The 13,547-nt window shown below is 41.3% G+C and overlaps 2 protein-coding genes across 4 annotated transcripts in view; one reads left to right on the forward strand and one right to left on the reverse strand.

Annotated features, from left to right (window-relative positions):
* MTREX (Mtr4 exosome RNA helicase) overlaps positions 1-3,420 on the forward strand; it is a 77,197-nt gene extending 73,777 nt beyond the window's left edge. The window contains exons 26-27 of the mRNA XM_019743136.3: positions 1,723-1,827; positions 3,148-3,420. Coding sequence (XP_019598695.1) covers positions 1,723-1,827; positions 3,148-3,200 — 158 coding nt within the window. The 3' untranslated portion in view covers positions 3,201-3,420. The remainder of the gene's footprint in view (positions 1-1,722; positions 1,828-3,147) is intronic.
* PLPP1 (phospholipid phosphatase 1) overlaps positions 3,372-13,547 on the reverse strand; it is a 76,719-nt gene continuing 66,543 nt past the window's right edge. For all 3 annotated transcript variants that reach the window (XM_019743155.3, XM_019743162.3, XM_019743145.3), the window contains 2 exons: positions 4,297-4,473; positions 3,372-3,795 (listed from right to left, as the gene is read on the reverse strand). In XM_019743155.3, coding sequence (XP_019598714.1) covers positions 3,646-3,795; positions 4,297-4,473 — 327 coding nt within the window. In that variant the 3' untranslated portion in view covers positions 3,372-3,645. The remainder of the gene's footprint in view (positions 3,796-4,296; positions 4,474-13,547) is intronic.

The following is a 13,547-nucleotide window of genomic DNA, read 5'->3' on the forward strand; positions in this document are numbered from 1 at the left end:
TTACTTGCTTTCGTTTATAGCTTATCGTAGCAGTTTATTTCATACGGTTTGGCCTCTGATAACTTTTGCAGACTCTGATTATTAACAGGAGTTACTCAGTTTGTAAAAATACCAAAACAGTATCACGTTATCTATAGTATTTCCTGGTAGACATTTGAAGTCAGCAAAACTGTGAGAGGGGGCACCTCAGTCTTCGATGCCTTATATAGCAGAAGACATTGGGTAGAATTTCATTTCAATTTTGAATGACCTGTGAGAATCTACTATGTTCCTTGTTTACAGTGCTATATACAGAGGGTGCCAAAAAAATATACACATTTTAAGAAATGAAAAAAACTATTAAAATTATAATATATACCAATAACAAAAGGTGACTACAAGTCATGTATATATGTATTTTTGGCACTCACGGTATTTACATTTTTAGCTACTACCTAATTTGTCTTTGAACAGAAGTATTTGGAAAATAAATATTTAATATCTGGTTGCATAGGTAATATATATAATTAACTCCTCCATTCCTAACTCCCACCCTCTCTCTTCTATCTCAAAAGTTACTGTAACTGGATTTCCTCTTTCAGTGCAAAGCAGTATTGGAGCCCAGCATTCCTAACAGCTAAGAACAGAAGTAACATATACAGCCAACATTTATTGAGCTTCTATTGAGTTGTTGACACTTGTTAAGCATTTTTTACATATATTCATTTATTTCTCACAATAATCCATGAAGTGCTGATTCCCCTTGAGCACATGGGAACATAATGTGGAGGGCATTAAAAGGTGAAAAGGAACCCTTGACACTGTGTAATGTGTGTTAGAAGAACTTGGTAAATGTTAATGAATTATTCCAGTGTTGCAGGGACTTAATGAGGACCTGAAGTGTGAGTTCACAGCTCGCCTTATCAGAGAGACTGACACTCCTAATGTATGTCACATATTCAAGTCCTGAGAGTTTTCAGCTTGGGCAGGTAGCACCTAAGAGAAAGGATCCCAGGCCCCTCCTTGCTCAAGTCTGATAGAAGAGAAACTGTTTACAGCTTCACATTTGATACAAACATTTGTCTCAGAAGGCGTCAAGTCCAATGGGAAGAGGCTTATCTCTTTTTCGCTTCCTTGAGGACACACTGTGTGAAGAAAGCGCTGATGAAAGAGTCTATTTAAAGTCAAGAAGAATGAATAATTGCACCTTTCAAATGACAAATCTGATCCTGTTACTCCCCTGCTTAAAAATCTCCTGTTGCATTTTCTTCACAGGGTGGTATCCAAGTGCCTCAGTAGGCCAGGCTCCTCGGGGTCCTGGGATAAGTGCAGTTTGCAGGCTTTTCTGCACTGCCTCAGTGATCTTCCCTTGTCCGCCTGACAGACGCCTCTTCGTCCTTACAGATGGGTTATATTGCTGGCCTTTACCCAAAGTTGCTCTCCTCTGCTCCCAGGGCATTTTGTTTACTTAACCTCTATAAGAGCAAGTGTGAACACATTATAATAAAGCCATGACTCTTTCTACCATTAGTCCTGTCAAGGATGGGAATTAAATTTTTCATCTTTGTGCCCTTCCTAGTGCCTAGGAGGCAGCCAGTCAAGTTTGCTAGCAGATTTGCTCCATGGGAAGTCCCTGAAAGTACTATCAGTTAATTCGTGTTTTCCTGCCTTGCCTCTTAACAGAAGTTCTGCTATTCCTGATTATTTCCATTTTACAAGTGATTTGTTTCCTTTTCTGTCCAGGCAGCATAATACGTTGTATGAGGCGCCTGGAAGAACTGCTTAGACAAATGTGTCAAGCAGCAAAAGCCATTGGAAACACTGAGCTGGAAAATAAATTTGCAGAAGGTCAGTATCCATTCCATAAGTGTTTCTCTAATAACTGGCGAATCTTGTGAGACCGGAGCTCTTGACCACAATGTCGGAGGACATTTTCAATTGTTTGGATTGCAATGGAGGGCCATCTAGTAGTGTTTAAATAACATTTTAGAGTGTCTGGGGAGAAGTTTTGAGATTTTATATATATGTATTTACAAATATTTATTGGGCACTATATGCCAGGCATTGTTCTAAGCACTAGGGGATACAGCAGTGAACAAAAAGACACAAATCCCTGCCTTCATGGAACTTACATTCTAGCACAGGAGATAGATAATAAGTCAACAATTAAAATATATCAGATAGTGATAAATCTACAGAAAAAAACAGATAATAGGGAACTGGGGGGCTAGATGAGATGGTCTAAGAGCCCCCTCGGCGAGTGGATTTGGGCCCTTCATTCAGGCTTGATAGACTTGAATAACGAGGCCAGTGAGCAAGGAGGCAGAGGAAGCAAGGAGCATAGTAGTAGGGGTTGGAGAACCATGAAATAATTGCGTAGCCCCCAACCCTCTGCTTTTTCCTTTGAAATGACTGGAGGTTTAGATCACAAGAGTGGTGTGCTCTGACTGGGTTTTACAAGGCAGTTCTTGCTGTTGCATTATAGGCAAGTCTATAGAGTAGCAAGGTGGAAGCAGGGAAGACCAGATCAAGAAAGGAGAGCTGGACCAAGGTGGTAGTCGTGGGAGGCGGTGTTAAAACATGTTTGGGAATAGTTTCACGCCATCTGAATACTGGCCAGGTGAAGGACTGAGTTAGAGCATCAGACATTAGCAGCAGCCATAGTGTTGCTCCCAGACAGCCCTAGTGATTTCTGCTGACAACTTAGTGTCCTTAGAAATTTGCAAAATCTCGCTTATGTTTCCATTGATAGAGGCAGGCTGATTTAATCATTGACTTAATCATTTAGTCTAGTTATGTAAAAACTCTTTAAATAAAAATTTATGGTTGTCCTTACTCCAGAAAAAATTTCACATGGGAACTGAAAATGTGTCTTCAGGTTGAAAGTTCTTTTTTTTTTTTTTTTTTAAATAGTTTTACCAACACACACATACGTATGTATGTACTTTATAGTCGACGTCCCTAAACGGGTCTGGTTTCTAAGTTTCCTGCCTCTCAGAGATGGCTATGAACTCTTCTAGGTATCTTTCAGAGCAACAAGATGTTGTATTTTCCAGGTTGATCTCACCAATTTAATCGGGACTGTTGTACTGTCTTGACAACCCCAGTAGAGGGGAATTATGTTCTTTGTAGTCTTGAAAGTCTAAATCATATTTTCTCCTCTCTTAGGAATCACCAAAATCAAGAGAGATATTGTGTTTGCTGCCAGCCTTTACTTGTAGTCATCTAAAGGAATGTAGGATTTTAAATTGTTCACCACCTGTCTGCAGTTGACTACAAATGCTTCCAAGTATTGACTTGGTTCTCCCATCTTACAACAGTTGTCCTCCTAAATATCATTCGTATTAAAATGTTTATGAAGCATCATTCTAAGAAAGCATATTACATACACATTTGTATATAAGCATTACATTTTTTTAATAAAAATGTACAGGTGGGGTATTGTTTTAGTGAAAGGCTTGAATTTTTTTCATGAACTTAGAGCTATTAGATAACTGTTGTGTTAAATGTATCTATATACACACAGGTAAAGTGGGCATCCAAGGTTTAGCAGCAGCAGTCCTTAAAGGCTTGTACACCAGCAAGAAAGACACATCTTCTTGCCTTCAGGTTGCAATCATTTTCCTTTAGAAAGCAGGCCAGGTTCATCTGGGTATTCTGTCACCTTCATGGTTGGTGATTGTTCCGATAGTGATTCCCCGTTGTCGTTGTCGTCGTCGTCGTCGGTGTTTCGTGCAGAGTTGTATGAGAATCCTCCTCTTTTCTTTCTTTAAAAGGAGAGTTTCTCTCCTTGAAGAAATCTGATACATACACAGCCTGTATAGAACAGATTATAGTTAGAATGGGACAAGGTATTTAACAATATAATATAAAGTTGCAATAAGCAGTTTGCAAAAATAAACAAAAGGATATATATTATCTGGTACGGGGTACAGTTAAGGATACAAAAAATTAGTGGCTAACAGGAATTTTTGTTAAAAGGGATTCTTCCAAATTGAGAGCTGCTTTGTTATGTCTTGGGCAAGTAGCTTCACCCTGCCAGCACTTAAGAGTTCTCCTTCATGTCAATTAATTTTTTTGTTTCATTACCAAAAAAGAAAACTGTTTATAGTCAGAGCCTTTGTAACTTTTGTGAAGGGTAATCTAGTTTTTATCTGCTGTCTATCCTAAGATGACTTAACAACATTTGAGTTCTTATCTAGTACCAATTATAGGGCCACATGCTTTGCTTTTGCAGTTTTCTAACTGGGACATTTTTTTCTACTTATCCAAGTGTTTATCAGTATCAAGATGTAGGCTGCTGCCTTGTATACTTACAACTAATATTGCAACCAGAGCTCCTTGAATGAGTCCAGTCAACACATCACTCCAGTGGTGTTTGTAATCAGACACTCGAGAAAGGCCCACGTAAATGGATACAGCAACAAGACCAAATTGCAGGGTGGGGCGTAAGAGTCTTGCCCAGTCTGCCTTCATTCTGGCTTGAAGATAAAGCTAATAGTAAAGATAAGAAATAATCAGAGTATTATTTATTATATATGGAATAGAGCTTTAGGCAAGCATTTCTTGTACTCAAGCACCTGAAAAGTTAATTCTTTTAAGCAAAATAAAACAAAAAAACTATTGCCTCAGTAACTTCTGTTTAGGAGAATTTACCTATCCAACTAGACCACGTTTCAAATTTTAAACAAGGGAAGGGTTTCCTTGTTTGTGACATTTTAGGATTTCAGGGACAGTTCCTCCCCTTCTAACCTGTGTTATAATTCTCATTCAAAGTCATTAGTCTTGGGACAAGACTAGCATTCTCAGCACAGGCTGCCCTCACCCTGGCCCAGGCTGTGTGTTTTCTGCCCAGCCTATCTAGTGACTTAAGTTTGCTTAATGCGCTCAGTTTACACACGCGCCCCAGCCTATCTAGTGACTTAAGTTTGCTTAATGCGCTCAGTTTACACACGCGCGCTCCGCTAGCCTCAAATTACTTAACAGGGCAACTGAGACCAAATAATCTGTATTTATAAGTAAATACAATAATCTGCCTGAAAAATATAGGTTGTAGGTTAGTCCTTGCCCTGCAAAGCAGTCTCTTCTTTCAGTAGCACTTGTACCTTTCTAAATTCTGTGACTTTTATTTACACTAATAAGACCTGAGAATTTCCCGTTTTTTCCATGTCAGCCTGCCTTTGACTTTGGGTGCATCCTTAAAGACTGATGTAGAAGGAATTTGGATAGTTTTCCTGTGAATTCCTTTTAGCAAATCTAGTGTCATTTAAAAAAAAAATTTTTTTTAACCTAATAATTTCCAGCCAGTAAGAATGTAGTTTTTAACATTCGTTTTTAAAATTCTGTTCAATAATTTACGACTTATACTTAATGCATTCCTCACAAAACAATTTATGTGGCTGTGCCCATTGGCACTGCCTTTTTAAAATAGATACACAAGTCCATTCCCAGTTCTTTGGGCACTGCTATGGGTGTACAGTTCTCAGCAGCTGGCAGAAATTCAGGGTGTCTAATTTTATCAGGAACTTTATAGTATAAACATCTAGTTCTGAAGGAGCACACCATTTCAACGGAGTTGGACTCATTAGCTGGTTTAAGTCCTTTCTCACTTTTTTGTTTGTTGAAGCTATGAAAAAGTAAATACTAAAGGGCTTGTCCCAAGATTCTGGATTTAGGAAAATAAGTTGATTCTTTGAAGCAAAGTTGGCATCTGGCAACTGAAGTGAATTAGGTAACGTAACCATGCCAGTAAGATTCACCTCATTAGATCTACCTCAGTTGGAAACAATTTTAAGAACAGTTCCTTGACTGGAGCTAAAGCCAAGTTTTGAATATTACTGTCAAAAAGTTCAGCTGTCCTTATTGGTTATTTAGCTTCCTTTTCATACAACAAAGGCATGGGTTTTCCAAGCTATAAAAATATGTATCTAGTAATTACAAATACTTACATAAATGCAGACATCTTAGGGAGAACTGCATCTATCTCTGCTAGAGATACAGTAACTCTAAAATGGACTTAAGCTAGTCAGTCCTATTTTGTACTTCCAACCCAAAGGAAACACAGATAGGACTTGAAAGATTCCCTCCTCACAGGATTCTAAGATCCCTCTGACCATATTTCCCTTGCAAAGACTCTGACTTTGACTCTTGGTAGCCTCGAGGTGCATGTTGCGTACCGTGTTTTGCTGTGTGTAATGCGCGTATTTTTGGTCCAAATTTGTGAGGGAAAAATAAGGATGTGTACTATACATGGGTAGGTAGTACTAATTCCGTATCTATATAAATATTTTTAATTTATTTATGCTTTTATGAGTTAAAAGTGTAATTATAGAAATCAATAATGATTTCTGTATGCAAAATAATACCCTGGGATATAATAATTGGTTTTGTTGAATTTATGACGGACTTGCAACTACGAGTTCTTGGCTTTCTACGATGCATAAATATCGTAAATTTGATACCAGTACATAAAATTTCTTGTACCTTGTATCTCTTCTTGTGTTTTGTAATTATTTGTTAAACATAAAATTTCTTGTACCATAATATGTTAGAAAGTAAATGCTAAAATTCCTTTACAATCCAAAAAACACCTAAATGTAAACAAATAAAAATTGTAATTAAAAAATTAAAAATTAAAAAACGAAAGATGTTTTTCCCTGAAAGTTTGGGCCAAAAACATGGATGCATGATACACGGCAAAATACGATATTATTTTGCCCAAATTTCTTCACCATCCCTGTGAAAAGCATTAGTATTCACTTACGGAACAGTAATCAAATGAGCTGCAGTATACTTTAGGTGAAACCTGTACCCCTCAAAGTAGCTAGTTTCTCCTTACATATCTACCCAAGTATAGATGTTGCCCCCATCTGTGTGGACCCAGAGATTATTGCATCCTGAGAGGGTTCTGGGTTTCCCCGATTGTGGTTATGCACCTGACCTTACCCTCTGCTCCGGGCTCTGGCTCCCCTGGTGACTAATGGTCATGGCTTGTGTGCCGGCTATCGTCACAGAACAATTCTCAGCTCTGGGTGAGGTTGGCTAATTGAGGGTGCTTCCTATTTGCTCTGTGGTTCCGGGGTACTCACCTATAGCCCTGCTCTTTGCTGTGAACAATCTCCAGTAGCACCCAAGAAGGTAAACACTGAGTTTCCTGGAGCTTGGTCACCTGAGTTCCACAGTGGACATGCCCAAAACTCTAGACTTGGACAACTCCCTTCCATGTTGCCAGCCAGAAGTCTCATACATAAGCAGCTTCAGCGAAGCACCCACACTGTTTCTGGTGGCTCCACTTCCTAAGCCCTTCGCAGGTTCTGCAGTGCAAATCTGTCTCTCAAGCTCCCGCACTCTGGAGACTAGAGATTTGGCTTCCTCTACCACCCATTTAACTGCTTTCCAGAATCGCCACCTCTCACCTATTGTCTGCTTTTCCATTTTTTGACTTTGTCTTATTCTATTCCTTGTCCTTTGAGAGGACTTTTCTTAGAGAGGGGAGAGGAAAGTGTATTTCCTAACTGCCTCAAAAGTGTCTAAAGCTTCTCAGCACTGTTCTGTTAGAACTAGATACAGGGACAGAGCTCATACTTTAATGCCAGAGCTGATAATAAAAAGGCTTTATAGGTCCCTGCCTTTGCAAATGCCACTCTGCCCTCCTCTCCACACATGCAAGTGCTAATCATACGTGCACTAACCCATTCGAAGGCAGGCATATGGCTGCTTATGTCTTACGAGTTAGATGAACTTGACTCCACATCCAGTATTGTGTACAGTGCCAGAAAGGCCCAGTGGCAGTGCCAGTGACTTTCAAAGTCCCCTTTTGGAGGAAACGCCCACCCACAGACACAATTGAAGGCACAGCCCTATCTGGCCCACATAACCCTGTCTCCTCTTCTGGGAGGGCACTGACTAGGTGACTTAAGACAGGCCTGACCCAGAGATTTGCTGGGCTGAATTCTAGAATTTATGCAGGAAGTATGAAGGAGTTCTCTATTTTCAGAAGTTGTAGAAAGGGCACCTAATGGATTCATGATAGGCTACTTGCAAACTAATATTATGAGGAAGCAAAAACTATGGCTAGGCAAGGAGAGCAAGCCATTTAGTAGAGAAAGAATGGAGCAGAGTGGCAGCCACACCAAAGACCAGGTGGCCGATGAAACACCTGGAGAAAGTTCAGTTCAGCTCCTGGTGTGTGCTGGTTCTAATCCATGTGGATCTTCACTATAAACCTTCTCTAAGTGAGTCAGCTGCTTACAACCAAAAGATTAAAAAGCCAATTAATAGCCTCCTCTCTGGGTTTAACCAAAATCCCATTTTGTTTTGTTTGAATTTGGATTTCTGTGACTCAAATGGTGCAGACTTTTAAAAATGCTGTTTTGACTGAGAAGGAAAACAGTCTGTTATACTTGTATACCTGGGTTCAAATTGAGAAAAATAGAAAAATAAAGTCCCATCACAGTAAACATACTGAACTTCCACTGAGGCCACACTGAGAGCGGTGGCATGGGGCACGGGATTGACTCTATGACGTTTTCCTACACGTTAGGACAACGGTGTGAGCCCCTGAGCCCAGACCTCGTCCCTCCAGCTCTCAAGCTCCTGCTGATGCCTCTGAGCTTACGCACTGGCTTGTCCAGTGGGTATTCGGTCACCTTGGGGGAGACGCTGTCCTGCGTGAGGAGAGGCTAGCTTCTGGGTCTCGCCCAGTCCTAACGTCCAACTTTCTGGTGAAGGAAGCTCCAAAGTAGGAAGTTCACAACTAGAAAGAAGAGAAAGGATAAAAAAGGGAGAACAAAAGCAATGACGTGCAGCTCTCCACTGAGGTGACCCCAGCGGCAGAGGCTTCACACTGGTGCTACAGTCTTCCAGGGCAGCAGAGGGGATGAGGGTGAAGACACATGCAGCTGCCAGGACTCCCACCACGGCAAAGGGGGTGTGTAACTAGGGCAGTCCACATAACTCCCATCGGCCACGGAAGACGACTGAAGAGGCAGGCAGAGAAAAGCGCTAATTCAGGGGCTTAGGCTGAGGGGGTTTGCAGTGGTAAATACGGTTTTCAGAGGGGAAGCAAAGGGAATTAACACGAGGGTTAGCCCAGCATAGAGAGAACGAGTGGGCAAAAATCCCGGTAGCTGCCCAGACCAGAAGGGCTTTGCTTGCTTAGAAAGGACCAGCCCCTCTGCCCTCACATCTGAATGCTGTCCTGAAATATTTAAGAGAAAAATCATGTTTATAAAAGGAACACCTGAGCATGCTACTAGTGTGATCCCTGCTGAAACAGGAAAAGGCAAGAGGCGTGTGGGTTTCCAGGAGAAACAAATGGAGGTTGGAGAGCTAACAGGAACAACAAAGATGCATCATACACTTCACTAACCTTCACACAACTCCCTCACCCATTTTCATCTATTAAAAGGCGCAGGACAGACAAACCCCACAGGAAGGCATGATAAGGAAAGGGAGTCAACCTCAAAGCCTCAATGAAAACCACAGTGACCTATCTCTTTCCTCTCTACCTCTCTGGTAGGAGACACTTATCTTTGAACCTGAGCAGATAGTTTGTCAAAGCAAGAACTCAGAACAAATCAAATATAACCACTGATTGGGCACAGCCCAGTTTTAGAAAGCAGAAATTAGTTTGAGACGAATTAGCCTTAGGAATCCACCAATATCCTCCAGGAATGCCCCCACTGAAAACCTGGCATCACTACTGGCCCTTAGGAAAAGAAAGATTCCAGGTGCAGTTTTTGCTCCAAGAAGAGCAAAGTGAGCAAGGGTGAGCCCACTGAGCTCCTCTCCCAGGCAGGACGTCTGGTCAGGAAAGTCTTACTGCTCGGTGCAGGAGTAAGTGCCTAGTCTCTCTCAGCAAAGTAAAACCTACTGAAAAGGGGATGAAAATAAGCTAGTATGTCCGATATTTTTCAAGAAATAAGAGCTTCTCAACTGGATTATTACCAGAGATTCATAAAGGCAATTTCTTATTCCTTACGGACAGAAGGTGTCAGTTTTCTCAAACAGATACCAAAGGCTGTAGGAAGAGCTCCTTGCAGGCCGCAAATGCTCCTTTGACAAGTGCAGAGAGGCCTTTCTCCTGAGCCAAAGAGAATCCGACACTAGGGGGTCTCTTTATGAAGAGCCCCACGATTGTTTTATGGGGTGCACAAAGAACACCCGGATAAAATAAACAGTGAGGACTTTTCATTGCACAGGGGCCACAGTAGAAAAAAATTAGAAGGTGTACACATTTTTCCTTTTGTGTAAAAAATAATTATATATACATTTTTTAAAAATAAGGAAATTCAATGTCTATGACACTAAGCATTCTTTCTTTATTTTACTGTCACCAAAGGGAGGATATAGCTTTTTTGCCTAATGTTTGTGAAAAAACATTTAGCTTCCATTAAAGGATCTAATTGTACTGTCTCAACCTTAAAATCTGATTGTTGAACAAGGTATTTTTTGAAGCTGGTTTATTTTGCCATTCTTTGACTAACCTTGTAACACAACTGCAAAATGCTATCGTCTCAGTCTCTTAATACTCTATTAAAAAATAATAAGTTGTGTTTTTTTCCCCCATTTAAACTAGAGTCATGGAGTCAGCTTGCAAGCTAAGAATGGTTTTCACATTTTTAAGGGTTATTTTTTTAAAGACCAGAATAATGCAACCAAGACTGCATGTGGCCTAACACAGCCTAAATATTATCTGACTTTTTACTGAAAAAATTTGCCAACCCCTGAACTAGATTAACAGCAGAATGCTCAACACAGAGAAATACACCTTGGTCTATTTATTTTGAAGCACTGCTTCTAAGACCAAGCCAGGGAAACCGGTGTACTGTTCACCCTGCATTTAATCACAGATCTGGCCGGGAGAATACTTCTTGGCTGGTCTCAGCTTAGTCTTTTCTAGGCTTGTCCATCTTTAGGATTCACAGTTCCTAAATTTAGATCTCGAAGACCACCCCAAAATTAGGCCAGATTCATGTAGTTTATGGGCCATACGTAGTTCATTTGCCCAATGCTCAGCATTAATCCACTTAGAGAAACATCTTCGTGAAATAATCGACAATGCTAGGTAGTATATGGCCAATTCCAGCTGAGGGATTGCTTGAGGGACCCAAGTGGTGTCCAAGAGCCCACGAGTGAGACAGATGGCAGTACAGTCCCAGCACAGGAAGGCGTGAGGCATTTTGTGGCAGGGAAGGGAGTCCAGCTGAAGCAGAGACACCGAGAGGTACTTGGGCCCCCACTCTGGTCATGCACATAGGAATTCCATAACGGGCAGTGACACGAGCAATCAGGTTTCAGTCTCAATAGGACGGTGCTGGGAAAAGTATCTGAGTATATTCCTCACTGTGTTGGAAAAAAGGACAGTCTCGTACCATGGCTTTTTTCCTAAACAATCAAGTAAATCTGGCATCTTTGGCATTTAACCAAGTTCAAGGAGAGTCACTAAGCAATGAGTTGGCTCTGTGCAAAGAAGTCCTGCCCTGCGCTGCCACCAGCCCAGGTGGTTTTCCCGGTGCTGCGTCTCCTGGCTGCCAGCGTGCGGGCCAGGCTGCCTGCCAGGGGAGAGCAGTGATCAGGGCATCTCTTTTAAGAGATGTTTTGAACTAGAAATTAATTTCTGGATGTCAGGAATTCTTGACAGGGAAGTTTTGGCTATCAAACACTGTCCTCAAAATTCAAATGACTTTACGTCTCCACCCGAATCTGGGACTGACCCATGATGCCAAGATGCTGAGGGAAACAAGATGAGTCATGGCCTAAGGAATTTTGGCGGTGGTGGTGGTGAAGTGCTGTACAGAAATGTGAAAGCTGGAAAGCAAGGAGACGTGTATGTTCAAGGGCTGAAATAAAAGCCGGGGCCGACATCCACATCCAGTAAATATTTCCACTGCTTAAAAGTCAGTGAAATGCAGTGCAGTTGCTCTGACCTGCTTTCTCCACAAAGGCGTTGGTCTATGACAAACCTGTTTATCTGAACTTTTATTTTCATTATAACTTTAAGTCTAAATGGCTCATACTGACCCAATTTCCAAACTACAGTTGAGGTCATTTCCCCGCTCACCTCCCTAACTCACCTCCTGTGCCCCTTGGTGCCCACAGAGCAGGCCTGGGCTGAGGCCCTCTCAACATTAATTTTGTCCCTAGACATTAATTTCGTATTTCACAAAACAGCCCCCAGTAAAAGCTTCTATTTGACCAAACATACACAGCTGTTTGGAGAAGGGTCAGGGAGCAAAGAAGAAGAGCAAACATTATATGGACTATGACACCGCTGAAAATACTCTTTAAAATTAAAACCAGTGGGTCACAGTTACATGTCAGCCACCACCTTCCTTCCAGAGAGGTGCATCTCCTGACCTTCAAATAACTGTTCCGACCAAGTGATCAAACCAGCGGCCTGATTAACATGCGGCTACGAGCGAGTTTACAGACCTTGGCAGCTCCTCCCAAGGCTGTTTCCCCATCGGTAAGAGGGTGGCAACGGTCCTCCTCTCCTTCACCGGGGTTATTAGCGTCCACACTGCAAGCCCTGCACGAGGAAACCATCAGCACCACCCTCGTGCTGAGGTCTCATAAGGGAGGACGTACGGGCAGGGACACTCAGGTGAGTGAGGAACAACCCATGTGAGGTCTGGCTCGGTGGCACACAAAACATGTCCAAACATTCAGAAGCACGGTTGTCACAACTCGAGCCTTGGGACAAGTTCTCAGGATATGAATGGCCCTAGCCATTGCCGGCCTTCTCCTTTCTTCCCCAGTCCCCAGGCCCAATTTAGAAAGAAAAGTGTATGGTGGCTCGCTTTAGAAAGAATGCTAACTTTTCCTAGCAAGATAAATGAACAGAGAATGTTAGAATATTCTTACTTCAAATAAGTCACATTTCCCATGACACATCTGCAGTTTTAATATTTGGGTGTGTGTTTTACAAAGGAAGCCTCAAATTCTGCTCAATTGGTACCCTGTTGCTTCCTCACAAAATTTAGGTAACATAAGATGAAAACCTTGCAATTTCCAGAAATGCTGAAGAAGCCAAGAATTAGCTCTATTGTAATAGTTCTGAAGTTGTGGGTTTGGATTTTATATAACACATCTGCAATGTTCATGCTCTTTTAACTTCTGGAATTTGGGTTTCAAATAAAAGCAAGATTCTGGTAAAACTGATTTTAAATTCTTTCTGAATGAGACCAAACTAACTACTAGCAGTCTACTCTTAATATTACATATCACGGATTTTTTATCTAAGCATTAAACACTCATATAGAAGTTAATGTAATCGGGGGGGGCAGGAAGCAGCAAATTTAGAGCAAAGCTATATAAAAATCCACTTAGGAAAAAATTAAGACAAAAATTACAGCTGCTCTGTATAGACATCTCTCCCCTTTTTTCCCACCAAATTTTGATAATTTTATACAGAGAGGGAGACACACACAGAGAAAGGAGATTATAATATGTTCCAAAGTAAAGGGCACACATGAACTCATTCTTAGCACTAGGCATGCAGACTTGCTGATTATCTCTTTAGGTTTCTACCACTGTTACAAAAAGAAACCTACTTCAAAAGTAGA

Source organism: Rhinolophus sinicus, chromosome 3 (genome assembly GCF_057876585.1).
Source record: "Rhinolophus sinicus isolate RSI-liver-muscle chromosome 3, RSI-T2T, whole genome shotgun sequence".
In the NCBI taxonomy this organism is placed as follows: Eukaryota; Metazoa; Chordata; class Mammalia; order Chiroptera; family Rhinolophidae; genus Rhinolophus; species Rhinolophus sinicus.